Source organism: Petaurus breviceps, unplaced genomic scaffold, assembly GCF_028583685.1.
Source record: "Petaurus breviceps papuanus isolate PSGF00001 unplaced genomic scaffold, PetGlider_PUasm1.0 185, whole genome shotgun sequence".
Taxonomy (NCBI): Eukaryota; Metazoa; Chordata; class Mammalia; order Diprotodontia; family Petauridae; genus Petaurus; species Petaurus breviceps.
Genome location: NW_027185797.1, coordinates 27,792,732 through 27,820,726, shown reverse-complemented (window position 1 = coordinate 27,820,726; position 27,995 = coordinate 27,792,732). Strand labels below are relative to the sequence as shown.

Sequence of the window (27,995 nt, the reverse complement as noted above, 5' to 3'; positions counted from 1 at the left end):
CTCAGGCTGCAGATGAGGGGGGAGTTTCCTCACTCCTACTTCCCTACATAGATGAAACCACCGACTGGTACTAAAAATAAAATCCTAAATGGAGTTGGAAGGAATTTTAGACATCACCTCAAGTTTAGCTGTTTGATGTGAGAGATGAGTAACAGGCCCAGAGGTGCCATTAGACCCAAAATTAGAGGAAACCTTCCCAAGACCCACCCAAGAAGGCCTTCCTGACTGAACAAACCCCAGACAAGCCAGCTTGGGTGTTTGGTGCAGGCTCTCTGGAGCTTTGGTGGGTGACTGAACAGATGTGGGGGGCGGTTCTCACGAGGAGCAGAATGTCCTCCCCCATCACATGTGTGGTGTGTGCCCATTAGGGGCTGTGCAGACACATTATCAGGGCCCATTCCTCAGAAAGTGTGTAAATGCCTCACGTGGAATTTTTTTCAAATCAAGGATTGCCCAGTTTTCACCATAGCACATGCTGTCTGTGTCAGAACAGGGCACCGGTGGATCCTGCTGTCCTTCCTGAATTGCCTTGCTTCATCTAGAGGGTTTGGTCCAACCTTTGGGGTTAAAGGGGGGCCACAGTGTGGTTCTTTATTTTCAATTGAAGTAACTGATAGGAGTTCTATAGGATGAGATCAGGCAGGCCCGGGGATCCGACTATCAGCACAGGCGAGATGAGTCACTGAAGGCTCGTTCTTGCTTTGGGTCAGAGGCAGTTTATTTTAAATGTGATTTGATTTACATTTGTAAGCAGCTTTCTCAACAGGAATTTTGTATCAGTACATCACCTTCAGTTCAAACAAACCTCTGTCACTTTCAAACTTAATGTTCTTTCCCCCCAACAAAACATATGAAAATATAATTTAAAGCACAGTTTTCACAGACACGGTACAATACATTCACTATACACGGTATAACAAAATAGTCCCGTCCTTACCTGTTTAGTAATACTGTCACAAGGAATAGGTAATGAGAAGCTGGAATCGATTTCATAGCTGAAAGGAAGTCCCATGCATGATGAGTTTATTTTATGACTGTTTAGCTGCTGAGCTCACCGATCCAGCCGGGAGAGCCTGGCCCTAGCAGGAGCGTGGCCTGGCTGGCGGCCCTGCCGGGCACCACCTCAGCACGTTTTCAGTCTGGATCGTCTTTGAAACCTCAGTGGTAGCACTGTGTGTTCAGAACCACGATCGTGCCTTCAGAGATCTGAGGGAAGCGTGAGGGCGTTCTCTTTAGGAACACTTAAAAACCCCTCATTAGGAAGGATCCAGGGCTGATAAAAGTAGATGTTTACACATCTGGCTAACAGATAATTGTCATCCTTTCAAAGTTTAGTAAGTGTCCTGAAAAAAAAAAGGGCCACCTGCTTCCCAGCTGTGTCAAAGACCTTTCATCCCATGTGCACAGGCCACAGGGGGAGAGTGCTGGCCCAAGCAGCCCAAACTCGCTTTTTGCCAATTTGTTTTGTGGGAAGTCGGCTATCTCACAGCAATTTTTATTGCATAATTAGGCAACTGGTAAACTCATGTTTCAAGAATAGCACTTGGGAGAAAAGAACCCTCAAGGCATGATGGTCCTGTTACTGAGGAAAGCTCAGGAGTGGTCCCGATAAAAGTGAATGCTACAGTGGGCCATCTCGTTCACCCTTCTCTGACTATCTGCTGCCAGAAGTGCTTCATTCTCAGTAAGGCTCAATGTCTTATTTCAGCAAAGTGAATTCTAAAGCTAAACAGAGAGTTCCAATTGGAATGCACAGACTTAAAGCACGAAGCAGAGCGTCTCCCTCCCCAGTCTCCCAAATACCAGCCTGAAGGGTCTCCCCTTGAAACATGCTTAGAGCTTTCATCTTGATTTGCTGCCACAGGCACGAGAGGGCAGAAGCTGCAAGAATTGGCAACACATTAAACGTCAAATCTGTTGGCAATAGAGAACTGCAAAGTGCTTTAAGACTTCATCTGAGGATGAAGAGAGAGCTAAATTTCACACACACAATTTGCACTCTTAAGTATTTCAAAGTGTTTCCAAACAGATTTTAGGGGAAATACTTCAATGGGTCTTGGTCCTCAGACATTGGATGGGCATGAATCGGGCATCCAGCACCATGCCTTGCACCTGGTAGGCACTCGATGGATGGATGGATGGGTGGGTGGGTGGGTGGATGGCTGAATGAATGAATGGAATACACCTCATAAAAAGTCATTTCTAACATTAAAATGATTGTTTGCTCAGTCACATGGCAAGATCTTCAGCATTTAAAAGGGGAAAAAAAGATTTGCAAGAAAATAGAAAACACAAAGCACACCTCTTTATGTATGTTATTTAAGTATGAAAATATTTTTAGCATATTATGTTAAAACATTCTTTCTTATTTCTATTTCCGATACCTAACGCCTGGCAGCCGCGGGCCCGAGCTCCCCTAGTAAGGCATGTTAACCAGCTTGACGACAGTGGTGGTGCTTTGGTTTTGCACACATGTGAGTTGATGTGTTGAGAAACTTCAATCACATTACAATCTTGAAATAATCTCAGTGCCAGGCTTCCCCCCATGTTGGTAATGCTGCAGTACAGTTAAACCTATTTGCCACATGCCCTCATTTTTATTTTGTTTTGGGGAAAATATTCTGAAGAGCCTAGAGCTTTTTCTGTTTTAGCACCTTATATCAAAGTAATGAAAATGGTGGGTATGGTTGATTACATGTGCAAATGTACAAAATCGTTAACTCTACAAAGATAACATTCCAAAATTACAGAAAAGAATTTAAAGCATGCATTTAACTCTTCTTTTCAAGGGCTGCTGAACGCTCCCCTTGATAAAAGGTGGCTGTTTTCAAAAATCAGCGAGTGCTGGTGAGGATTTCTTGGCACAGTCAGGACCAGCGGGTTATTGCTGCATCTTCCTGATAATCTCCGCAGACACTGGGGGGTGGAAGTTGATTGTGTGGTGCCGCAGGCCCTGAGCGGTCTTGTAACTCTTCCCACAACGGCATTTGAATGGTTTACGGACACGGATCTGTGTTCTGTGGCCGTTCTTGGCATGATACTTGATGCCATTGACATTCTGCAAGGGAGAAGAAACGGTCAGGCTTTCTGAGGGCTGGTGTGGTGGCTATTCTGGTCTTGCTGTCTAGCACCTGCCGGTAGACGAGCCCCTCTTGGGTTGGCTCTAGGCTAGAGTGTCCCTTCAACACGGCTCATGGGATCACAGGAACTTGGGACCTGGCAGCAACGTTAGAGATCCACCCCTGTGATTTTGCATATGGCGGGATTTCCCTGAGATGCTTGTGAGCTAAGCCAGTAAAATCAGAATCTGGGTTCAAACCCTGACTTTCCTTAAGACAGCCTAATGTGCTAAGTGGAAAGGGCCCTGGGATTGTACCACCTTTACCTCTGCTGGCCAGGGTTCACTTGAGGGCACTGGATCAGGTGATCAGTAACCCCCTTCCCAGTTCCCAGTCCCAGCATCCTAGGACTATACTCTAAAAAGCTGCCTAGGGTCATTTTTCAGCTGCATTATGTATTAAGTACAACTTGGTGTGATACCACGAGGACCTAACTGTTAGTTGTATTTTTCTGAGTTCTGTGCTTGAAAGATCATCACCACATAGACACCATAAGGCTCTCCAACCCCCAGGATGGCTCACTTCTCATGATCTTCAAAACAACACAATTCCCCAAAATCTGAACAGCATTGAGTCTCTACCCCCCCTTCCCCCTGGGCAATTCCTACCTTGGAATACTTGCTTTTTACAAAACTTTGTTAGTGCAGAGAGCAAACAGTGAGTGGAAATGGGATCCCTCCATCCCATGACCAAGAACTGAAAACAAGACGTACTTAGACTGATTGGCTAGCCTCTCCTCCGCACTGGGAGATTCTCCTAAGAGGGAAGACTGAGGTGGCCACCTTCCGCTCTAGTGTATGGCATTCTGAATGGAAAAAAACTGGAGACTCTGGCAAGTGGGGAGCTGCGGGTGTGGAGTATTTCTGACAGGGTCCGACTGCTTTTTCCCTCTTGTTTGTCACAAAGATTGGCTGCCTTGGTGGGAGGGGGAGAACAATGCTATCCACAAACGGCATGTTTCTGGAGTTGCTGTACAGCACAGGGTTAACGCGTGTTAGCTTGGAGGCAAAGGCTTTTCTCATCCTTTCCATTCCTGAAATTTGCTCTCACAGTGAGATGCCCAGCATTCCTTCTATGGCATTTTTATTTCCACAAACAGGAAGAGTTATTTCAGTGTTTCTGCCTGGTTCCCCATGACATGCACTGGAGCATCGCTGAGGGGAGAGCGATCACAGGCAAGGCTGGGTCTCCAACAGTGATGACTTCACCCCAAACCTGGTAGCAAGCTCTTCCCCCCCCACCCCTTACTAACCGGTGCCAACTGAAATAATGCTTACTCCAGCAAAAAATCTTAGTAGAAATTTGTAACCAACCATCTCCCCAAGGTAAAATAACACTGATTCACTCAGACTTTAAATTAAAAATATATCTAAACTTAAAAAAAAAACTGAAGCAATGCTCTCTCTCCTCTACCAGCTGAACAGAGATTTCCCAACTCAATGGAAGGAGAAAGGGAGAATCCCTGCTCTGTTCTACCCAGAGTTGTTAAGGGCATCCTCAGTAATCCCGACATTATGGGGACTGTTCCCGTCACCTTCTGGGTGCTAACACTGTTGCCAATAGGACTTTACAATTCACAATGGGGAGAGAAAGCAGAAGAAATGAAGGTGCCAAGGAGAGATGGCTTTCTCAAATTTAGCCAAGAAGAGGAATGATGGGACAATGGCTAGTACTGAGGTTTTTTGGTAAAGGAGAGATGGGGGTATGTTTTTAGGTAGCAGAGAAGGATCCTTTAAGGAGGGGGAGAGGGGATGGCAGAAGGAGCTACAGAAGATGGGTGGGGATGAGTGGCAGAGACAAAAGGAGAAATGGAAAATGGTGGGGGCAGATGTCTGAGTGATGTGTGATGAGAAGGAAAGGCCTCAATGTTCTTGTCACACACGGTAAGGTACCTGTGAGGTACATTCATTCTCTCAGCTGACAGAATGGAGCCAACACAGGGGTGATGGCCTTGGAAGGAACTGAGGGCTGGATGAAGAGTAGATGGGGGTTACAGGGCAAAGGGAAAGCTGGAATGACCAGAGATTAGGGAGCATCGATGGTGTGAAGTCCCCTGGCATGAAAGGAGGTGAATGGGGAGAGGCATCTGTAACACAGAGTGAACACTGGGCAAGAAAGGGACAGGACTTTCTGCTGTCACAGGACTGACTACTGAGTTTGCGTGAACCTTAAAAGAGGGAAGCTGTTAAGTGACAGTGGTAGAGGGGCTGGGTCTAGAAGTGGGGAGCAGGGAGTGCTCTGACTGCCGTGTGTGTGTGTGTGTGTGTGTGTGTGTGTGTGTGTGTGTGTGTGTGTGTGTGTGTGTGAGAGAGAGAGAGATGGGCGAGGACAGGAAGGGTATGCGTCACAGTGCCATCAGCTGCAGCCTCATTCGGGGGCATCCAGGTCTCAGAGCCAGGAGATAGAGGGCAGGAGAAGGGAAGATCTTTAGGATGAAGAGAGGTTTGTATGAAGTAGGCATTCTGTGAGCCTAGGGAAGGGGCAGGCTGATGTCCAATGAGATGCTGGGTAGGAAGGGTGGAGGCGGATGGGATCAGGGAGTGGGCAGGTGGCGATGGGGGCTGGGGTTTGTTCACTGGCATCAGGGGGTTCAGTCACTTTGTCATAGAGACTATGGGCAGTAGGAATATGTAAACCACTTGGCAGTAAGTACAGGGTGGGAAAGGTTTGCTAAGGAGTCCAAGGTCCAGCTCCATGGCTGGCTCACCTCGCAGAAGGCAGAAGCGGGTGGAGGTGAGATCCTTGGAAGGCAGGAGGTGACAGTGTAAGGTGGGCAGCTGAAGCATCCTTAGTATGGCCTTAGCAAGAGGGCAGGAGTCGTGATCCCTTGGGTGGCCACCTGAGCGAAGAGCTCCCTAACAGCTGCCACAGTGTGGGACGGGCTGCCACAGCTGTTAGAGAAAGGTCCCCCTGACCGCTTGTCAGGTGTGATGTAGGCGATCTGTGCTCAGGCCCAGGCTGGACAAGACGGCCTCTTGGCTGCCTTCCAATTCGAAGATTTAGTGATAAAATTGTCTGGTGATCAGAGACAAGTTGCAAGGCTTCCTAGGCTCAAGTTACTCATGCCTTCAGTCTTTCCAGCTTCTATTTACTTATTCACTCATTCATCCATCCAACAAATACTTATCAAGTGCCTTCATGGGGCCCCTTTCAGGGGAATAGAGTTAGAAAACACTCCCCTTCTTTGTTTTCCTTCGCTGCTGCTGGCGCTGAGATAGGTCATTAAAGAATCCAGTCACACCTCGGGCCGCACACTCACACCTCGATGAAAAATAGAGAAGACTAAAAATAAAGACAAACCAACGGCGCCTTCCACGGGATCCGCACTACAGACATTCCACCTCACTCGCTGCTTTTGCTCCTAATTAGGTCAGGGAAGGCTTGGAACCAGAAATTTCTTAAGCCACAAGAATCCTGTGAAATCCATGTGAAAACCAAGCCCCTTCTGCCCCAAAGCCCTTGGAGGAGCCCGATGTCGGGGTGGCCGTGGGCTCTCCAGGCCCTTTCGCATGGCTAATGTAAACACTCGTTGTGTGTCTGCCCCAAGCTTGCTGGGTTTAGAAGGAAAATGCAGCCAGATCCATATATCAGCTTTACTGGAAAAGTTAGCCCGACAATTACATACTCTGAAGCACTCTCTTGTACTGAAGTCGATTTATAGGAACAGGAGAGTTTTAAAGCTTACAGGAACTTTAGGGATCCGTCTATAGTTCATTCCTTCTCCATCCTCCAACCCCATACTGCAGATGAGAAAACGGTCCAGGATAAGGGAAGTGACTTGGACAAAGTCACACAGACACACACCATCTGATTCCCAATCTGGTTTTGATCTCACTGCAGTCCTTTCCTTTCCTCACTCCCCTCCTTATCAAGTAACTTATTTTTGCTTCTCTGCTTTCTCCTTGAGGGCTAAATTTCCAGTAAACTCCAACTGTGTTCCTATCCACCTCGGGGCCCCATTATCGACATTCTGGAAGCATCACAGGATATGGCTTGACACAGTATTTCAGGGAGATTTTCCCCTTGACAGGTATGATATTAATATGCCCAAAAGGAGTCACCAAGGCCGTCAGTAAATAATGAGCAGGATGCCTCCTCTCACATCTTTACACAATCTGTATGGAGATGCCCCATCTGTCCACTGAGTATGAAGAACTAAGTATGGAAAGCTGCATTTTCTCAATGAAAACAGGAGACGCAGAGTGCTGAGCTTGGACAGAGAGACGTGTTCAGTGATCTTCTAGTTACTTAGGCCAAGTGACGTCCAACAGGGAGATATACGGTTCTTGGAGGGTGTCTTGTGAAAGGTCCCAAAGGGAGAGGGATTTCTCTGGGTGTTCCTGGAAACTGACAATATTTGGTTGACTCCGTTACATCCCATCTCATTATGGGGTCTCCTCTCCTCAATTAACACATGGCCTATTAATCCATACAGGAAACACTGATTTTATTTTTCAGTTATTTCAGTTGTGTCCAGCTCTCTGTGACCCCATTTGGGATGGCCAATGGGATCTACTTGTCCTCAATTCAACGTTACAGAAGACTTGGGAATTGTGGACATGCCCTCCCCCAACCAGAGGCCAGCCCCTCCCTTAGTGGACAGTGCCTAAAGCTATTCTGGAATAGCTGGGCTGGAGTCCAGAGGCACAGACCAGGCTTGTAAAAGGGGACGATGCTTGAAGCAGCCTTGGAGCTGATGAGAAGAGCCCATGAGACCAGGTGTAGAAGGCCTGGGCACCCTCTGCTTTCTTCCCCTCAGCCTTCCCCTCATTCCTTCTGAAGCGCCCTCCCCCATGTGTCTGACCCTGAGGCACAAGGCTGTGCCTGCCCTGTTTCCTGGCTGTGACTGCCCAGTCACCTGCTGCCCTGTTTCCTGGCTGCCTTGCCCTGTCCAGTCTGTCATCCAGGCGGCTGCCCAAATGATGTTCCTGAGTGCTTGGCTGACCGTGTCACCTCCTCCTCCACTCTTCAGTGGCTCCAGGAGGGTCTCCCACTGTCTCAGCCATCCTTCCCAATGTCCAGAAAGAGTTCCTCCTGCAGTAGGGTCTGGTGGGACTGGACGTGGATAATCTGGAGTGGAGCTCTGGCTCCGACGTTTCCTGCCTTCCTGTCCTCAGCCTCAGCCTCCTTCTCTGTAACATGAAGGGGGCTGGACTCGCTGGCTTCCACTTCTGTGTCCTGGATCCCAGGTCGAGGGTCTCTTCTGGGCCTCTGCCGGCCAGAGCAGGGCAGCAAAGAGCGCACCCATCACTCCTCCCGGGTCTGACTTCACCCATAAACTCGGGCTCCATGCTTTTATATCTCGAGCAGCGCCAACAAGGTCTGGAGGGGGTCTCCTGGCCTCCTGCGGAGCAGCTGCCCATGAGGAGGGTCCGTGGGGGTGCCTCTTGCAGGCCTGGCCCTCCACGGCCTGGATTAGCGCACCCGCCCACACCAGGTAGATCTCTGGGATTTTTATTTCCATCATGCACTTCCTCAGCTGGGCTTTAAAGAGCTGCTAAAACATCATGGAAAACTTTGCAAATTTGTTTTTGGAGATGCTTCTGGCGAGCAGATCGCTCTGGGCCCCCAGCCACTCACAGATAAAATCTGCCAGTGATGGGCCTACACTGGACGTAGAAGGATGGGGAAATTGTGGAAGAGAAGAGCTGAGACCCTCCCCTGCTTCCACAGGAGGGGCCAAGGGAAGACCCAAAGGAGGGTGGGGGAGTGAGAATATTCTTGGCTAGAGGCAAAACCCTGCCCTCTTGACCATGTCTGTGGATTCTAAATACTTCAAAGGAGTCTGACCTCCCCCCTTCCCACCCTCCGTGGCCCCTCGACTACAAGGCTTGGCCCAGAGGGCAGGGGCAGGATTGCTCTTCTTCGGATGGACTCCCACCTTCCTGTCCCAATTCCCAGAGAAGACACGAATGTGGAAAAACTAAAAACGCAGCTGAGTTTTCATCACTTAACTGATTTTCACTTATGGCCCAGAACCCACTGGAAAGAGCCTGAAAATGTTGCATTTTCAGCAACCCATGCTGCATGAGGAGCACGAGGTGAAGGCTCAGGACTGACCGGTGCAGGGACCAGGCATGATCCAGGCAAGGACGCAGGGCCAGTGACAGGCCTCCTGGGGGGCTGAGGGTCTCCAGATGGACGAAGAAGTGAGGGAGCGAGTGCAGACATTCTACACGCCTGCTGTGAGCGCCGAGACCTGACAGATATCGTATCTGAGAAGCAAGCACTGTCATGATCCCCATGACAGGGAAACTGAGGCAGACGGTGGTGATGTGAGTTGCCCAGGGTCATGCAGCTAGGAAATGTCTGAGGCTGGATTTGAACTCAGGTCTTCTTGATTCCCGGCCTGGTGCTCTATGGACTACACTCCTTAGCTGCCCGGACGGCACATGACCCCGCCAGGATAGCCACAGGCTGGTTGGGGGACCCTGGGCAAGCCATCCAATCTCTATCTCAGTTTCCTCATCTGTAAAACGAGGGGGCTGAGTTAGACAGTCACTGAGGTCTGCTTAGATCAGTCATCTTCCCCACAAAGCCTTGGACCCATCCGGACTGCCCTGGACAATTCTCTAGGACCAGCGTCCGGCCAAGCAGAGGGAGCTTCCATGCTGGGAATTCCAAACACATTTGGAGCCCCAGAATGGGGGAGGGGGGGGAGGAGGCCCCCGGCCCCACCTGGGCCCTGGCCGGTCCTGGCAGTGCTCAGAGCCAGAGGGAAGGTCGGGTTCCCCGGGCTGGCTGCCCATGGGGAGGCGCTGGGGGCAGGGGGCTTGGCCCCATCTGGGGCTCTTACCTTGTATCTTTTTTTGCACCCCGGGACAGGGCAGGCGAAAGGCTTCTCGTCCCCTCCATTCATGCACATGGAGCTGAGGATGGCCTCGGAGCTGATGGCGCTCTCTGTGGTCCAGGACTCATCGCTGTCAGACTCCTCATAATCCACTTCCTCCTCATCATACTCGCTGCCTGGGGGAAGAGAAGGGGACAGACCAGGAGTGAGACCCGGCCCCGGCCTGCGCCTGAGCGCCAGTGCTGGGCCCAGCCAGGTGCCTTGCCACCCGCTTCCTCCTCTATAAACCAGGGTGGGACAATGGGTCTGGCCCAGAGCTGGGGTCAAAGTGCTGGGTTCAGATTCTACCTTTGGAACTCCCCTGGGCCTTGCTTCCTTCATTGGGGCAGATCACCACCCTCCAATGCTAAGCTCAGCGGGGAGCCATCATCATCCTTATCAGCAGGACCCAAAGTCACAGCTGCCTAGAGTGTGGGGTCTAGACTTCAGGAAAGGTGGACAGGCTAAAAGCATGACCTTACTCTGTCCCCACACCTACCTGCTCCACCTGGTTGAAGTCAAAATCCCAGTTTGATTTTTGTTTCTAAGGTGAGGGCTCTTAGCCTGGAGTCCCTGAACTGGTTTTTTATGGATTATTTTTATAAAAACATTTCTATATAATTGCTTTCCTTTGTAATCGGATATATTTCACTTCATGCACTTAAAAGCATTGTTCTGAGAGACCTGGTCAGACCACCAGAGGGGTCCATGGCACATGAGAAAGGTTAAAGATCTCTGGACAAGGCTTGTCTTTCCCCTAGCTTGCTAAGGGCCGAAAGCTCCTCATACACTATCAGTCATGTACACTTTAGTATGAATATGTTTCAGATCCTTGTGTGAGAGGTTTTGATGGGGGCAAGGAGAAGAGCCCGAAGACACAAGTCAGGTGGGGAGAGGGAGGACACCCGAATGGGGAAACAGAGGCCATGGGCCCTGCAGAAATGTCTGCCTAGGGTCGGTCCCACTTGCTCCCCGGGTGAACATTCCCTGTCTTGTTTACTCACGGAGCTGGAGACTCCGGGTCTCCCACAGGGCTGGGGCTGGAGGTTGTCAGGTAACCTTTCATCTGATAGAGAAAGACCTGAGGCTGAGAGAGGGGAAGCAGCCCCCAACCCCCCTCCAAATGGGTCCTTGATGCCCAGGCTCTCCCTCCATGATGGGCCCCCCAAGGGAGCTCGGGCTTCACTCTCCCAGCCACTAGGCACGTGGCCGGCTACTCCTCAGAAAATTGACCTCCCTGTTTGTCACTTGGCTTGAGGGCAGGAGGGAAAGCCCCAGCTCCCCTCCCTGAAGGGCCTCGTGGGTGTTTTTCATTTTAATCGGCTCTGGGTCGGGGCTGGCCTTCGAACAAGGTGACCCTGACGACCATAATTCTCCAGATCATAAACAGTGTAAAATAACACGGTGACAAGCCCTAATGCATTTACAAGCCCTGCGGAATAAATAGGAATTAGAACACAACGTTAATAAGAATTATATGGTGGCAGCGCTGGCCTTGTGAAATGCCTCCCCCAGGTGCGAGGCCATCGGGTCTGCCCTGGGCCCTCCTGGCTCTGCCACTGTGTCTCCCCCCCCCCCCCCTCGCCCCGGGCCTTCAGCACCGGCATCTGCTCCATTAATGCCATTGTGAACAGCATTCGTGGGACCCGGCCAGGAGAGGGGAGGAGCCCAGGGTGGCCTTCTTCCTCTCCCTAGGCCTCCATTTTCTCACCAGTGAAATGATGAGATGGGTCTTGCTCAGCTCGCTGGGATTCCCCCACCCTGTGCTAGAAGCGCCCAAGTGGGTGCGAAGCAATGAGGGAGAAACTGAGGCAAAATGAGTCTGGGGGATTTCAGAGACCCACAGCCTTCCTTGGTTGTAGCTGACTTGGGATGGTCCCAGAACCTAGGACCTCAGAGCTGAATAGAACCTCAGAGGCCCCTGGACCCAGCTTGCATCTGAACAAGAATCCTCCACCACAGGCCTGACAAACGGTCCTGGGGCTCTGCCTGAAGACCTCTGGCAAGGGGGCCCACTTCTCTCCAAGGTGGCTCCATCTCCCCCCAGCGCCAGCACAGCACCTGGTACAGGGAAGGAGCTTAACCAAGGCTCACTGATCGCATCTTCCTCTTGGTGTGGGCTGAGCCGAAGGAACCCAATGCTCATTAAGAATTCTGCTGCCAATTGGGATTTCTAGGATATTTTAGGGCTGGCCAAGTCCTTCCCACGCTGTCACTGGACCCTCATGACTCTGCCCTGACGGTGGTCTTATTATCCTCACTTTATAGATGGGGAGCTCGAGGCACACAGAAGTCACTAAGGGCCTTGCCCAGGGCAACCTCATCGCGTCATTCACACTCCAAGGCGCCTCAAGCAAAAAGCACAGACTTTTTCATCCTTTGTTTTTGCGCCCCCCAGGACCTAGCTCCCTGCAGGGCTCAGAGAAGGTGCTCCATGATGCCGAAGAGAGCCCCTCCCAAGTCTTCTCTAGGCCAAGCATCCCCTGCCCCTTGGCGGGACCAGGCCTAGCTTCATGTCCCTTGCCCTAAGCCCTCTCCGTTTCTCTCTGTCTTTCCTAAAAGGGGACAGACACCTTGTATAGACCAACATGCTCCAAAAATGGCCAAACTGGCTCCCTGTGATCCCTCTCCTTCTGGGAAGGACAGTATGGGCTGGGAAGTTTTGCTATGAGCCTGGCCCAGCCGGGAATGGCCTAAGCTAGATACAAACTGATTCCTCAACAATCTGCAGAGTTTTGGAAATTTCCCCTAAGTAGGCCATGTTTTGGTATGTCTTACTCTTCAACAAATGCCGCAGGGCAGTGCCCTTTCAGATGGCATTTCTTAAAGCCTCACAAGCAAGACCTTGGAAATTTGGAATCGCTAATTTACTCATCTAATTGGACTAATTTATTAACCTGAATATCAAGAGAATGAGGACATAAAAAAAAAATCCAAACCAGTTCTGTGTTAAACAGAGCTGAGAGAAACATGAAAACTCGAAGGGCCTTCTTGATGGAGGTGAAAGGCTCCTTCGATATTCTGAGGGGCCGGGACTTCTGTCAGTTTGACGGCTCCTTTCAGGGACACGGTTCCATTCCTTTAAACAAGCTAAGCCCAGCCCCTGGGCCAAGTCCCAGGAACACAGACACAAATGAAGCAGAGCCCCTCCCCTCACTACTACGGATGCCAAGCATTCACATTTCTACGGTGCTTCAAGGTTCAACAAACATTTTGTGTCACCTAACTTGATGGCCTCAACAACCCTGGGAGGTAGGTGCTATGAATACCCCCATTTCACAGATGAGGAAACTGGGGTTAACCGTGGGCCCTTGGCGCCCTCAAAACTCGGCCTGGATCAGATGTGGACGGCCGTGTGATGGGCGCGGCAGCCACTGTCCTGTCTCGACAAGGAGCCTGTGGCCAGGGGTGGGTGAGTCCCACTGGGCTCCCACTCACATCTGGAAAGCTTTCCAGGAGTGACGGCATCTTGCACAAAGCCATCGCCACGACCGGTCCCTGTGCCTTCCCAAGGGCGTTTCATCTCAGGGAAGAACTGCCCTGATGCAAAAGCCCCGTCATGGGGAAATTAATGTGAGCACTCGATGGATTTCCCAACAACTCAGCAGAAACCCAAGTCCTCAAATGGTCGTTTCCAACTCGTCTTTCTTTCATCTCGGTCCTTCAACAAACATCCTCATGTTCAAATAAGCGGGTGACCTCCCGGAATGGGTGCTCCCTCCCACAACGCAGACTTCAGCCCATCCTGTGTGGCTCTTGTCCACGTCCTCCCACAATTTCACCACCGAAGGCCCATCCACTGAGCTGGGGGCCTTCCTTGTGTTCTCTTAATCACACAAGGATACTGATGGTGCACATCCCCCCTTCTGCTGAGAACTCCTTATCTCCTCTGTCCCCTGTTCATTGGTCACAAAATCCTGGTCTCCCCTGGCCCCCGCCCATCGTGTGCCTTTCCACTGTCCTTGTTTTAAAAGAAGCTCTGCCTCCTTCTCGTTCAGGTCCTGGGGCGGGGGGCAAGGACCCTCCCCTGACTCCTGTATCCCCTAAAAATCAGGAAGGTTTTGTTGACTTCAAACCTAAACTGACCCCTTTGCACCTTTCCCCTGCTGGTCCCAACTCAGTCCTCTGGGGCTTAATCCCCCTCCACAGGACCCATGCAATGTCTGCATGATGGCTGCCCCAGCCCCCTCCTTGATTAAATATAGGCCATCCTCCTGCACGATGGACTGGGAGCTTGACTTCCTTTCTTTGGGGGTGGGGGTAAGTACACACAGGTCAGTAACTTTCTCTTGGCTTCAAATATCTAACTCTGAATTAGATCACAGGTTATTAGGCAGCATTCACAGGGAGTGTGGAGGCCCCTGTGGCCTCTCACTTGTAGTCTGGACTGTGAGTGGGTGGCTGGCCTTTAGAAATGTGCAGCCAGACAGCTCCAAGGGCTGTTAGGGGAGGCCAGGAGGCCATCTGTGCCCATATTATTTAAACTGCCTGGCGCGGAAAAACGAAGGCATGAATCAGCCACCCCTGCAAAAGAACCGCCTTTTAAGAGATGCCAAATACCCAAACAGAGGGTGGGGCAGTCAAAAGGTCAGCAGCACTTCCTGCCCAGGAAGCTCTGGACAGGGTCCCTGCCCTCAAGGCTCCTACAGTCTGCAGGGGAAGCAAGGGTTCTGCATCACAGAGTCCATCCAGTTTACCCCAAGCGTCAGGGGAGCTGCAGGGGTCATGCTACAGCACCAACAGAGCGAGGGGTGATGGTGACACCCCAGAGGGCTGATGTGGATTAGACACACCTGTCACCGTGGGGTGGGGGCAGCACTGCCTTTCCCAGGCTGTGGAGATCCTGCTGTGGCTTCAAAGGAGGTCCTGGGGCTGCCTTTGCAACTTTTTATAGCAGTGGCGGTAATAATTAATTATGCTAATTTTAAATAATATAATGGCTAGCATTCATACAGATCCCACTCCCTGTTGGGGTTCAGCATGGGAAAGGACCTTTTAGAGGCTTCTCAGTCCAAGCCATGCCTCGAGCTGGAATTTCCTCAGTGATATTCCTTCAGGCCCCATGCCTAAGACCTCCAGAGTGTGTGTGTGTGTGTGTGTGTGTGTGTATGTGTGTGTGTAGACACAGTTTCCTCCCTTGTGCTAGCATCCCTTAGCAACCCTGCAGGGTATCTGGCACACAGTAGGCATTTAAAAGCTCTGTCGATTCACTGCTGTCAGCTTGGACGGAGGTCTCCAATGGAGTGCCTCAGGAATCTGTCCTTGGTGCTACTCTGTTCAACTTCTCAGATCTTTCTGCCAGTAAGAGCTTTTGTGAAACCTCTGTTCCCAATAGGAAACAGAGATAATGGGAGATCCATAAACAGAAGCCCTTCCCTGAAGCCGACGTCCACCCGACTTACATTCTGGAAAGGTTGGATGAGCGTAAGAGCCAATGCTCACGAAGGCAAATTAAAACACGACCCTGGCTTGTTCAATCCCGGCTAAGATTTGGCTTGTTTTCTGGCTGGCCGAAGTAAAGCCACACAAGGCAGCGTACTCAGCCCAAGACGACCTTTCCTTCCTAGAATCCCAGACCATTCGAGCTCATCCAGGAGCCCGATCATCTGGGTTACTGCGCCAGCCTCACTGGCCACCTTCCACACAGTCACCGGCATCCTCTTCCCAAGGCACAGGCCACTCCCTGTTGACCAACGTTCAGGGGCTCCCCCCCAAGTCTCTTACACTCTCTCGAGTTGTGCTCCGTCCTAGAATGGAAGTTTCTCGAGGGCAGAGACTAACCTGTCTTTATGTTACTAGTGCCTAGCCTGGTACCGGACACAGAGTAGGAGTTTAATAAATGCTTGTTGCATTAGATTTGTTGCATTTGCTGATTCCTGAGAGGAAAGTGCCCACACAGAAAATATAACAATTGGCTCGGCCCAGCTGGCACAAGCTGGCTCCTGTGTCCCTGTGGGCTGAGTCCTTTCAAAGCCCAGATGTTAGGGCTGACCACCAAAAGGCAGCTTCCCACAGCAACAATCTTTGTAAATGCATCTGCAGCCCCAGAGATCAAAGGGCCGTTTTTATATATTCCTTTCTGGCTATCTTTCTAGATGTATAATCCAATTTTTTTCCTCCTGAGTATGAAATATTACATGCATCATTTATGGAGTCTGCAACTACAGGAAAAACAAATATCTGCCTGGAGAAAGCTAAGATGAAGTGACAGGCACTGAGAAAAGCACCATAATGGATGGGACGAGAGACAACAAGGGGCACAAGCAACCAACCTACCTTTAATGGGGCATCGAAAATGCCCTTCTCTCCCCAGGCACAGCACACGACAGAAAGAAACACACACACAGCAAGAAACAGAAAACAAGGAAGGCACGTATGGAGAAAATGCGCTGGTTTTGATGGGGAGAAATGTCACCAGAAACTCACACATGTCCCAGGGATTTCTCATCAAAGCTCTCTATTCCAGGGGAGCCCACAATCAATGTGGACTGGGCCATCTGGCCCCCTAACTTTTTTTTTTTGCTTTTTGGAGGGCAATTGGGGTTAAGTAACTTGCCCAAGGTCACACGGCTAGTTTTTTTTTTCTTCTGTTAAATGTCTGAGGCTGGATCCAAACTCAGGTCCTCCTGACTCCAGAGCCAGCGCTCTACTCACTGCGCCACCTAGCTGCCCTCATCTGGCCCCCTAACACAGTGGTTTCCTCTCAACACTAGGGATGGCATTTCATGCAGGGTGACTCTCAATTACAAGAATCAATCAATCAATTATTGACTAAAGTATTTATTAAGGACCTCCTAGGTTCCACTATATAAAGAGAAATGAAGCGGCCTCTGCTCTCCAGGAGGAACTGCTTAGATTTTTCGGTTCTCCAGAAGAGAAGCCATGTTGGTTCAGGCCTCATCACCTCGAACCTGGACCCCTGTCTTCTGTCTGGCTGGCCTGTCTGCTTCAAGTTAATCCTTCTCCAATAAATCCACTGTAGAGCCGCTGGGGTGATCTTGCTAAAACCACAACACTCCCCTCCCCAAATAACTCCTGGCTTCTTTGGAGCCCCTCAGAATTAGAGTTAGTAACCAGTAACTCTACCTCCTCTCTCTGGCATCTATAATCTGCCTCCAGTCTACCTCCTAACAAACTGTCCTTCTAGCCAGTCTTCAGGCCTGACAAAAGCTCACCTCTGCATCTTTGAACCAGCAGGACCTTCCTGCCAGGAGCACACTCCCTCTTCCCCTCTCCCTCCTAGAATCTCTGCTGTTTATTCATTCAGTTGTGTCTGACTCTACATGACCCTGTGGACAAAGTCCATGGGTTTTTTTTGACAAAGATACTGGAATGGTTTGCCAGTTCCTTCTCCAGCTCATTTTACAGATGAGGAAACTGAGGCAAACAGGGTTAAGTGACTTGCCCAGGGTCACATAGCTAGGCAGTGTCTGAGGCCAAATTTGAACTCAGGTCTTCCTAACTCCAGGCCTGATGCTCTCCCCACTGTGCCACCCAGTTGCCCCTAAGCCTCAGTTCACTCATTTATAAAACAAGGAGGGTTGAAACAGAAACAAGGGCCTCTGAAGTCCCTCCAACTTCAGACCCATGAAGCTAAGAATGGTCCTGTCCCAACTGCTCCTAAGAGTAAGTGCAATTTAAATGGTGCTTTACAGCTTCAAGTGCAAACAACTCTTCACCATCCCTCTAGGTCTCACGGGCCCCACTTTAAATAGACTCAAAGAGACTGATGGCTAGAAGCCTTGTACCCAGGATGTGATGGAGCAGGGCCTCAGGAAGGAGGCCTGAGCCCTACATCTGCAGCCTCAGCAAGCCACAATTTTCCCTTCTATGAATGAAGACGTTGGATTGGTGACTTCCAAGGTCCCTCCCATGAGAAACCAAGGTATTCTGACTCTTATGCCAGATGCCTCTCTGAATATCACAGCTGCCTCTAAAGATTTTCAGGGACACTCGCCCCTCCCCTCTGGGGTCCCCTCATGGGCCACAGCCCATACGAAGCCCTTCTCGAGCCTCTAATCTGGCCCTGTACCATGCCATCACCAGGGCTCTCCCATCAGAAATCATTTTATATTCACTTATGGACATGGAGGCTGTTTTTTCTTGGTAGAATGCTGTCTCAGGGAGGGTAAAGCCTTTTATATTTTGTTTCTATATTTCCAGCACCTAGTGCACATAGCAGATTCTTAATTATTCCTTTGATCAGTAACCTTCTCAAAGGTTATTTAATTATTCATGTTTGGCACATAGTTAGATTCTTAACTATTCCTTGGAGAATTGAGGTGAATTTTTTAAAAAACCCAGAGCTTGTAGTTTCATCACCGAGTCAAATTTTAAGAACTAAAACACTATTTTAGGAATCTGCAGTTAAGAAAATAACAATTCCCTTTTGTCAGCATTGGGTGTTTTTAATTCATTAGTTATCTGTACTTTGACCCCAGAGTTAACAAACAGCGATAACTTCTGGGCACACTTTAAAACAACCCATCCAGTTAACTGAAATAACAGGCTAATTTTAGAGCCCTTAGATCACAGATCTCAGCGCAGAAGCACCTCGGAGGCTGTTTAATCCGAGGCATTCATTTTACAGAAACACTGAAGGTAATGGTGCGACAGGACAGGTTCGGGTCACTGAGATAAGCAAGGAGCAGAGGTGTGATTGGAACCCTGCTCTGGAGAGCCAATTACCTTTCTACCAAGTCACCCTAGCTCCCTACTCAGAGGTCCTAACTCGCTTTTCTGCCCAAATTCAACATCACAGACTCAGGAATACAGTTAAAAACAAACAAAAACCCACCACCACCACCAACAAAAAACTGAAAGTTTGAAAACAGCTGCCAGGGAGGGCCTTGTGCTTTAAAATGGTAGTGAAGGATACTAAGAGATTTTTGTTGTTTAGTCCGTTAGTAAGGTTTGACTTTTTGTGACCCCCATTTGGGGTTTTCTTGGCAGAGATATTGGAGTGGTTGGCCATTTCCTTCTTATTTTACAGATTAGGAAACTGAGGCAAACAGGGTAAAGAGACTTGTTCAGGGTCACACAGCTAAGTGTCTGAGGCTAGAGTTGAACTTAGGTCCTCTAGGGCCAGTGCTCTGACTCCAAATCCTCAAATGAACACCAATTTTAACTTGTGTCGCCCTTGGATTTGACAAATGCTGAAAGAGCATTGGAATTCGATTTCTGGATCGTGCCACACTTGTTTTTCAGTTGATCCCAGTCTGGAGGCATCAGTAACCTCCTCAAAGGCCCAAGATCCAGAATCCCTGCCCAAGGAATGAGGGCATTGCTAATGGGATGCTCAGCCTTCTCCTTCCCCTTCTTCATGGGTCTTCTGTCACCCCTCCTCATCTCGTCATACACTCACCCTCTGTGTCACCGCCTCATTTTCTAATGGCATAATCCATGTGTCACAGACCACAAAGGAAGCATTTTCCAGTTGCCCAAATGAGGATTAATGTGTAGGTACCCACAAAGCTTCAAGACGAAGGAGACAGCCACCGGCAGGCACAGCCTGTTCTTGATGTCACACCCATGTCATACACATTTATAGGAGGGGACATCTCAGGGCAAAATCTGCGAGCTCTTGCATTCAGAGGTAGGAAAACAAATCAGCAATGGACTAAAAAATGCAAACCCAGAAGGCAGCACTCTATCACCCCCAAAATTTTGGGGGTGTTTTTTGGTCTATTTGGTTGGGTTTTTTTTTTTTTTTGCTTTTCAGACGTGTCAGCAGGTTATGGCCCCAGAGGGAGTTGGTTTTCCAGTTTGGCTAAGCTGACACCAGCAGCTAATGCCTAGGACAGGCAGGAGGTGCAGGTCCTCCACCCAGCAGGGTCCTCTCTCTGGGAATCCCACCAGAAGAGAGTTGTGGGAGGCAGCTTATCATCCTGCATCCCTCAACAATGCACTGTTGGCCTTTCATGGTCACACAGTGCGGGAAGTTATTCCGCATTCTTCTATAAATTCCCTCCCTGCCCCCCATTCCAATTCTGTTCCCTCTTAAAAAGGCCCTTTTAATACCAAACGGCCTCCTGTTTACATATAGTTCAGGGAAAACATGATAAACCAAGTAACACAATCTCAGCTTTAAAGGTATATGCTTAGACAGGGTTTTCAACCACGCCGTCTAAACAAAAATAAGCTATTAACCACTTTCAGGGGGAAAAAAAATAAAAATTAAATAGTTTTGGGCTTCCTGCAATTAAGCTGCCCATTTTACAGTGCAGTTTTATTTATAACAGAAAAAAAGGTAAATAAATAAATATATAAAAGCCAAACAGACCCCCTCCGCCAAAGGCTTATCCTGCAAATTAGCTCCAGGGTAATAAAGCCCAAGCCAGCTGGAATCCTTTTGCACCGTGGAGCAGGGAGCAAAGGCAGGTATATGGTTGAGGGAAAATAAAGTCAGACATTTTCCACCTTCCGTCATGGGATGTTAATTGAACTCTGGCAAATGTTTAAAAATCTCTCTCAGTTTAAGAAAAAATTGAAAACAGTTGAGAAAGAGAGAGAGAAGGGCAGAGAGGAGAAAGAGAAAAGGAGAGAGACAGAGAGACAGAGAGAGAGGGAGAGAGGGAGGGAGGGAGGGAAGGAGAGAGAGAGAGATTGAGTGTGTGTAAGATTGGCCGGGGCGGGGGGGGGGGGGGGGGGGGGGGGGGGGGGGGGGGGGGGGGGGGGGGGCACATCTGTTGTGCTCTCCCAACCACAATGGAAAACATTCATAATTAACATGCCTCTGGCTCTTCTCTCGTTAGCCTGCAAGTGTGGGTTAAAAACACAAACTTGTTACTGTATCAGGAGCCTCTCCTGATACACAAGTTGGGGAGACAGGCCGCTAGCTCCCTGTTGTTAATTCTGTTTTTCCCCCTTCTATGGCTCCTACAATCTCAGGAAACAGGTTTGCGTGAAAGATAAGCAACAGTGAGGAAAAGGACCTACGAAAACAGGCTTTTATGAAACGGTAGTCGAGAAACGTTTTTATATTGGAGGCTTAAATGCACTTTACGGCTGTGTAAAAAACACAGCGCCATTCTCGGCCCAAAGTAAACATTCCAAAGTCTACAAGCCCAACTCCAGCCCAGGGCAGGCCCCCATCAATGTGGTGGGGGTGGGGAGGGAAGAGGGCAGATGGGGGGGTGGGGGTTGGACATCACAGGTACCCAAGAGGCTTCAGGTTTACTGAGTCTGCCAGAAAAATATGGAATTCATTTTCCCCAATATAAAGCACCAGGCCAAAGTCTTCTTTCTCAACACTCTCAGATGATGAGGAAAAGCGAAGCTCCCCTTTCTGGTCTCGTTTATCCATCAGGCAGACAACCACAAGCAGTCCCTTCATCTCTCAATATGTTGGGAAATACCTCTACCGAAGGCTGGGTAGATCCACAGAACAATCACGGGATTTGGAGCTGGAAGACCCGGTTCTGGAATCTACTGCCTTGTCACCAGTGCCCTGGGAACCCCTCACTCCCTTCCATGCCCAGTTCAAGGGACCCTAAACTACACAAAGCCTCCCCTGCTCCCTCTTAACATTAGTGGGTGGCGCCATAGTGCACAGGGCGCTAGGCCTGCAGTCAGGAAGTCTCATCTAAACGAGACTTCACCCGCTTTGCCTCAGTTTCCTCCTCTACAAAATGAGCTGGAGAAGGAAATGGGAAACCACTCCTGTATCTCTGCTAATAAAACCCCAAACGGGGTCATGAAGAGTCGGACGTGGCTGGAAAATGATGGGACATTCCTGTGAGACTGCTGCCCTGAACGTTCCTTCTCCTTGGGTGCTTCTCGAGGGTGGCCGCTGGGTGAACTGAACTGAATCCTGACATTTATTAGCTAAGCGGCTTTGGCCAAGCCCTGCCCCGTCTCTGCCTGCAGTTGTGAGAAAAGTGTTGGTCAAATATTCTTCCAAGCATGAGTTACAATTGGGGCAGTGTTCAGGTCCAGACTTTCTCTCTTGGTCAGGACAAGGAATACACTTTGGGGGGAATTAAAAAAAAAGTCAGTGTGTCTGTAGTTTGGCAGAGGGGCTGTGCTTGGGAAAGGCTGAGAGCAGCTGATCTGAGAGGCCTTGTCCTTTTCTTGGAAACTGGAGCCCTTCACAATTCATCTCCAGCCTCCCTTTGGGGTTAGGGCTCCTGGACGTGCCTGCCAGACCAGCCCACTGCAGGTTCTCTCGATCATCTTCCTGCGGTTCTGGCCTTAGAGGTTGGGTGAGATCTGGGGCAGGGTCTTCACTTGTTTCACATAATCCCCACCCTCCTTCAGGACTCAAGTGCTCCCCACCCAGAAATGAATCCTACAATTTGTATCTACTTCCCTCTGTGTTTCCACTATTGTCCCCAGTACAATGTAAGTTACTTGAGGGCAGGGCAGCTGATTTTTTGTCTTTGCATTCTCACTTCCTAAGGGTACAATGCTAACTTCACCAGGCATTTCATAACTGCTTGTTCAATGAACGAATAAAAGCAAGAATTTGTTTTATGTCTCCAACCACCTCCTGTAGCTATACCCACATCAATTAATCCATCTACTCAGGGCAGGAGAACTATGGCGGGGAAAGAACCCATGGAGGAGACAGGAACCAAAAAGACCATTTCATAACAAGGAGTGTTTTTTGATGTTTGGGAAAAGTAAGTACAACTCCCTTTGGAAAGGGTGCTAATTTCACAAGGTGAGGGTGAGGGGCACTGGGAGAAAGCAAGGATGGCTTCCTGCATGTTGGGCGGACTCCCTGTAGCAAATTCTGGAAAGACATGAACAAGAGGCACACAGGAAGGGTGGGTACGAGTGGGTCGCAGTTTGCATCACGGGAGGGAATTTTTATACTGATGAGATCACAGATTCATCTGAATATTAAGAAGCTAAGAGCAGCAAGTGTTTTCCATTTGAGAGTTGGAGCATTACTGGATCCACACAGGACACTTCTGTGCGCGGGAGTTCAGGCTGTCTCTTTGGTAGGGTAGTTCCTAGGATGCTGGCTTGTTATCGTTGGAAACAAGCAAACCAATGAACCAACCCATCCTGGGACTTCTGAGTGGACAGGCAGCTACATTCAACATTCAATTGGGGAAAATTCAACCATCTAACTCAACAAACATTTATTAGGTTTCTGTTATTTGCTAAGCACTATACTAGGTGCTAATTATACAAAGACAAAAGAAATGAAGCAGGCCCTGCCCTCAGGGAGCTTATATCCTTCTGCAATGGTGACATGCAGAACAAATCAAGGACATTCTGCATTAATGTTGTCTCTTCTTCACTTCTGAGGATATTAGAAGACTTCTACACCTACAGCTCCTCAACTGTGGAGAGAAGGGACAAATGCCTTTTTTTTTCAAACACTTTAAAAAAAGAGAGATTTAATTAAATGAAAAATGTGCTGGATTTTTCTCATCCAACCCATTTAGTTTCTGCCAGACTTTTAGCTCAATTACTGCAGGATGATCCTCCCTGAACATTATCTCTGCTAAAAAATGGCTACTCTTCCTCAGTCAGCTGATAAATAATAAAGCTAGCCATATATAAATGAAGGAAAACCACAACCTGGGTTTTATTTCGCCAGTTTTGGAGGCAATCAGGGAGATTTCTACAGATATTTCCTAAGAAGAGATGGATCCATGCACTCGTGCATAAAAGCAGCATCTCCCTCTGAAGCCATCATTCTGGAAAGGCAGACATCCAGGTCTAGAGGCTGCCTCCTGGTGTGGAATTCGAAATTAATGAGGACTTCATGGGCTCTCACCGTCCAGAAAACAGGGCGCTCTTGGGTGGAATTGCTACTGGAGGAGGTCACTTTGAAAATCCCCATATGATTCATTACCATTCCTAAGGTCTAGGCTACTGAAGGGGCGCTGGCCTTTGGAGGCATTTGTTGAAAATCCGGTCCACCCCAGCTTTATTTCTAGTCAAAATAGGGATATCAGAAGGCAAAGACAGAGGAAGGGGAAAGAAAGGAGGAAGGAAGGAAGGAAGGAAGGAAGGAAGGAAGGAAGGAAGGAAGGGAGGGAGGGAGGGAAGGAAGGAAGGGAGGGAGGGAGGGAAAAGAAAACCCGCCTGCTTCTAGAAGATGAAATTTAGAACCCACTTGACTGGATCTCCCACTGAGTTTGCAGAGATAACATTCAATGTGTGATACAAAGTCTTTCCCAATTCCTCTCTTTGTCCTGTCCCCATTTTAACTCTCCTCAAAAAAAATGATCACCATGAACTTCACAAACATGAACATTTCAATATACAAAGATTGTATATGAATGCACAAATCTATTTCTCCTGGCTGCATCATTCTCTCCCTCCTGAAATCTGGGTTACTTTGCATTTCCAGTCTTTTCCACTGCCCCAATAGAATATAAACCCCTTGAGGGCAGGGTCTGTTTCATTGAGGTCCCCATCTCTGTGTTGAGGGACACAGAGGGACCCTGGGGGCCCAAGCCACTGATAGCTGAGGCAAGAACTAACCTGTCCAAGACTGCACTTTTGGACATGGAGTTGGTGGGGCCAATGCCCTATATGAATTGAGTTTAAGCTCACTCTTACTAGGACTAAGGTGGGATAAGGAACGGAAGAGCGTGTCCTTGGGGTTCTGTAGGAAAAGCAATGATACTCTTGTTACTGCTGTATTTTTACAGTATGTTGGGGTAGCTAGGTGGTGCAGTGAATAGAGCACCAGTCTTGGAGTCAGGAGGACGTGAGTTCAAATCTGACATCAGACACTTGACAACTAGCTGTGTGACCCTGGGCAAATCACTTAACCCCAATTGTCCTGCCTTCCCCCCTCCAAAACAAAACAAAAATAAAGTATGTTTTTGTAGAAGCAAATTGGTCATTAAGTGGTTACATAAGAAGTGGGGTGTCAATCACTGAAGTCAGGAAGAAATGGCTTGAATCCTGCCTGTGATGCCTACTAGCTGTAGGACCAGGGGCAACCTAGCTTTGAGGGACCGTTTCCTCATCTGATAAATGTAGAAAATAATATGTACTCCATGGGCCAGTGAGAGAATCCAGGGAGACCAATGCATGGGAATTCTACTTACTGTTACTGGCCTCTTGGTAACCTACAGCTGCATAGCATATCAGGGCAGGAATGGGTCCTGAGCCAGACCAAGAGTGGATAGTCTACCTTGATGACATCACAGCATCACTGAAGGTCTGAAGTATAAAGATGGCAGCCATCCCAGGTGCTTGGCCCATTGGGGTCCATGTAATGAATGTCAAGAGATCTAGAGAAAGGCCTTCAGTATGTGGGGGAAGCCCCAGTGGTCACCTTATGGAAGGACATGGACAAGAGTGGCCTAGGATGGGCTGCAATCGGCATTCCATCCATATGGATGGTATCCCAAATCCACTGCGTCATCCTACATTGGAGAGAATGCCGGATTTGGGGGTCTGAGGATCTGCATCTGAATTCTGGCTCTTCTGCTTATGATCTTGTGTGACTTTGGAAAAGCCTCTTCTTTAGGCCTCAGTTTCCCTAATGTGTACAACAAGGGGGTTGGAGGAGATGATCTTCCAATTAAAAAATTTCCCAGAAAGAACAATCTGAAATTCAGCTACTCTGTCACAGGTGATGGCCTGTCATGGCCCCATGGTCCAAGCAGTAAGCAGGACACTAGCTCTTGGCTGATGTGAGCGAAACTGCCTTACCTAGCTAGGTCTCTGCTTGTCTGTCCAACTCAAGCAGGAATCCATTCTGCACTGGGCTGTCGTATTTCAGTTTTATGTTGTTAGCCTAACTTTAATAAGCTTTCTTATTGTTTGGGAGATGGTTTTTTCACTCTTGCTTTGGGCACAGCATAGCCGAGGCTAAATCACATCCATGTCTTTTGCAGAAACCATCTGGCTTTGATAAGATTTCTGGAGATTGCCTCCTTTTAACAATAGGGAACAATAGTCTTAGGGCTACAGAGACCCAGAGTCATGGAAATGGGGAGTCAGAAGATCCCTCAGTAGCCACTGAGTCCATTTGATACCAGAACAAGAATCTCCTGTGTTATAAGGCCACCAAATGGTCTCCCAGGCTATGCCTGACAAATTTCAAAGGAGAATCCACCCACTACCTCCTGAGGCAGCTCAGGCCACTTCTGGACAGTTCTAATCTCCTGACTTTAAGCTTAATTCACCCCTGGGCAACCTCCATTAAGTCTGGCACTGGGAGCTCAGTGAAAAAGGATTTTAAAATTAAAAAAAATTATGGTGACTTTTTGGGGAAAAAAAACCAAACTTGCCAAACACCAAAATGTCCCAGAATCAAAGGCAGTGTCTAAAAAGGGGAGGTTTAAACCAATATTCTGTTGGTTACTAATGCCATCCTGAACATTTCTTCATCAACAAAGGGATCCAGGTTTTAGTTGATGGAACTGCCTTTTGGGCCTTCCAGGATAACAGAAGAAGAGTCTAGTATCTCAGTGGTCAGAGGCCAGGCCAGTTCACCTTTTGACACACAGGGTTTGGTTATGGGCTGCCTAGGGGCAGGGGCATGGAGACAGTCGGACTACCTTGTCCAGTCTGATATTTATGATTCTAGGAAAGAGTTTGTTATTTCCAGACATTCCTAATTTTAATCACATTGTGTTAACAAAGCACTTTCTTATTTGAAGACTTCAAGATTGATCCCATGGTAAGCACCATTATCTCAGGCTCCCACGAGGGCCCGGGGTGGTGGGCTGGGGAGTGGAGACTGGCTTTTCTCTCTTTACTACTTTATTTGGATGATGATGTTATTTTAAAAAATGTATTATTTATTCAAAACAGACAACTGCACACAGATCCAGGACTTAGGTCTGGGGCCAGGGAAGGGGAACATTTTGTGCAACCTTTCTTCAGAGGGTGAGGGGGAAACATCAGAGAAGGAAACTGCTTGTTGTAAGAACCTCCTCTTCATCAGAAGAACTTGGATATAACAATGAAAGCAATGCTAATACTAACTAGCATTTTTAGAGTGCATTAAGTTTTGCAAAGTGCTTTACAAATATTATCTCTTATCTTTAGAGCACCCTCAGGAGGCAGGGGCTGTGTGTGTATGTGTATATATACACACACATATACATACGTTTATATGTGTATATACACACATATACATACGTTTATATATGTATATACACACATATATTTATATATACATATATATTTAGTTTTGATAAATTCCAATTCTAAGGATTTATTTATTTTTTAAAAATTTAAATAGTGTTTTATTTTTTCCCCAATTAAGTGTTAAGAAAATTTTTTAGCATTCACTTTTTTATGAGCTCTTGAGTTCCAAATTTTTCTCTCTCCCCTCCCCTCTTCTGAAAATTGTAAGCAGTGTGGTATGGTAGGTGCTATTCTATAACAAGTGATGTAAAGGGACTCACCCAGGGTCATACGGCCTGAACCCAGGCTGTTTTGATATCAAACCTCTCCATTGTTTTTCTGCATTATTTATCCAAGGCTGACTTAAGCCTGCTTAGCTACCAGCTCCGGGGATGTCTCTTCTTCCTAAGCAAACAGTACCACCCTCTTCTCATCAGGGTGAAAAGAGCTTCAGTACTGAGCAATCAGACCCTCGATCTCCACTGTCTTCTGAACACCAAAGACCCTCCCCCGGAGCGGCTGGCAGCGCCTTGGGATCACTCCACTGCTCACTCTGGGCGCACATGGAAAAGACATTAGAACCCGCCGCTGGCTGGGAGACCTACCAAGATGAAAGGACTCCTCTGATTTTAATATGCCAGGTTTCAGACAGGAAAAAATGGACCGTGTTTGAAAATGCACACACAAGGGCTTGCAGTCGCTCCAAATGGATAATGTCTTCACTCTCAGATGTCTCCTGGCCTGAGGGCTGTTTTATTAAAAAAAAAAAAAAAAACAACAACCCAGAATCTTCACTGCTTTCCTTGGTCAAACAATAGATTTTCCCGTAGCCAGAGGCAGAACTTCTGCTGTGTCTGCTTCCAAAGGAAAATTCCTGTGAAGTGTGTCCTGACGGGTGTTTAGCAAGTGAGGGAGTTGTGGACTCCAGCTGAAAATGACCACATTATTTTTTTCTCTTCTCTCTCTCTCTCTCTCTCTCTCTCTCTCTC

At 48.5% G+C, this 27,995-nt stretch overlaps 1 protein-coding gene across 1 annotated transcript in view; it reads right to left on the bottom strand.

Annotated features, from left to right (window-relative positions):
- Positions 1 to 693: 693 nt before the first annotated feature.
- Positions 694 to 27,995, bottom strand: part of JAZF1 (JAZF zinc finger 1) — a 117,679-nt gene continuing 90,377 nt past the window's right edge. Inside the window, exons 3-4 of the mRNA XM_069088654.1 lie at positions 9,916 to 10,085; positions 694 to 3,058 (exon numbers count right to left, since the gene is read on the bottom strand). Of these exons, the coding sequence (XP_068944755.1) occupies positions 2,882 to 3,058; positions 9,916 to 10,085 (347 nt within the window). The 3' untranslated portion in view covers positions 694 to 2,881. The remainder of the gene's footprint in view (positions 3,059 to 9,915; positions 10,086 to 27,995) is intronic.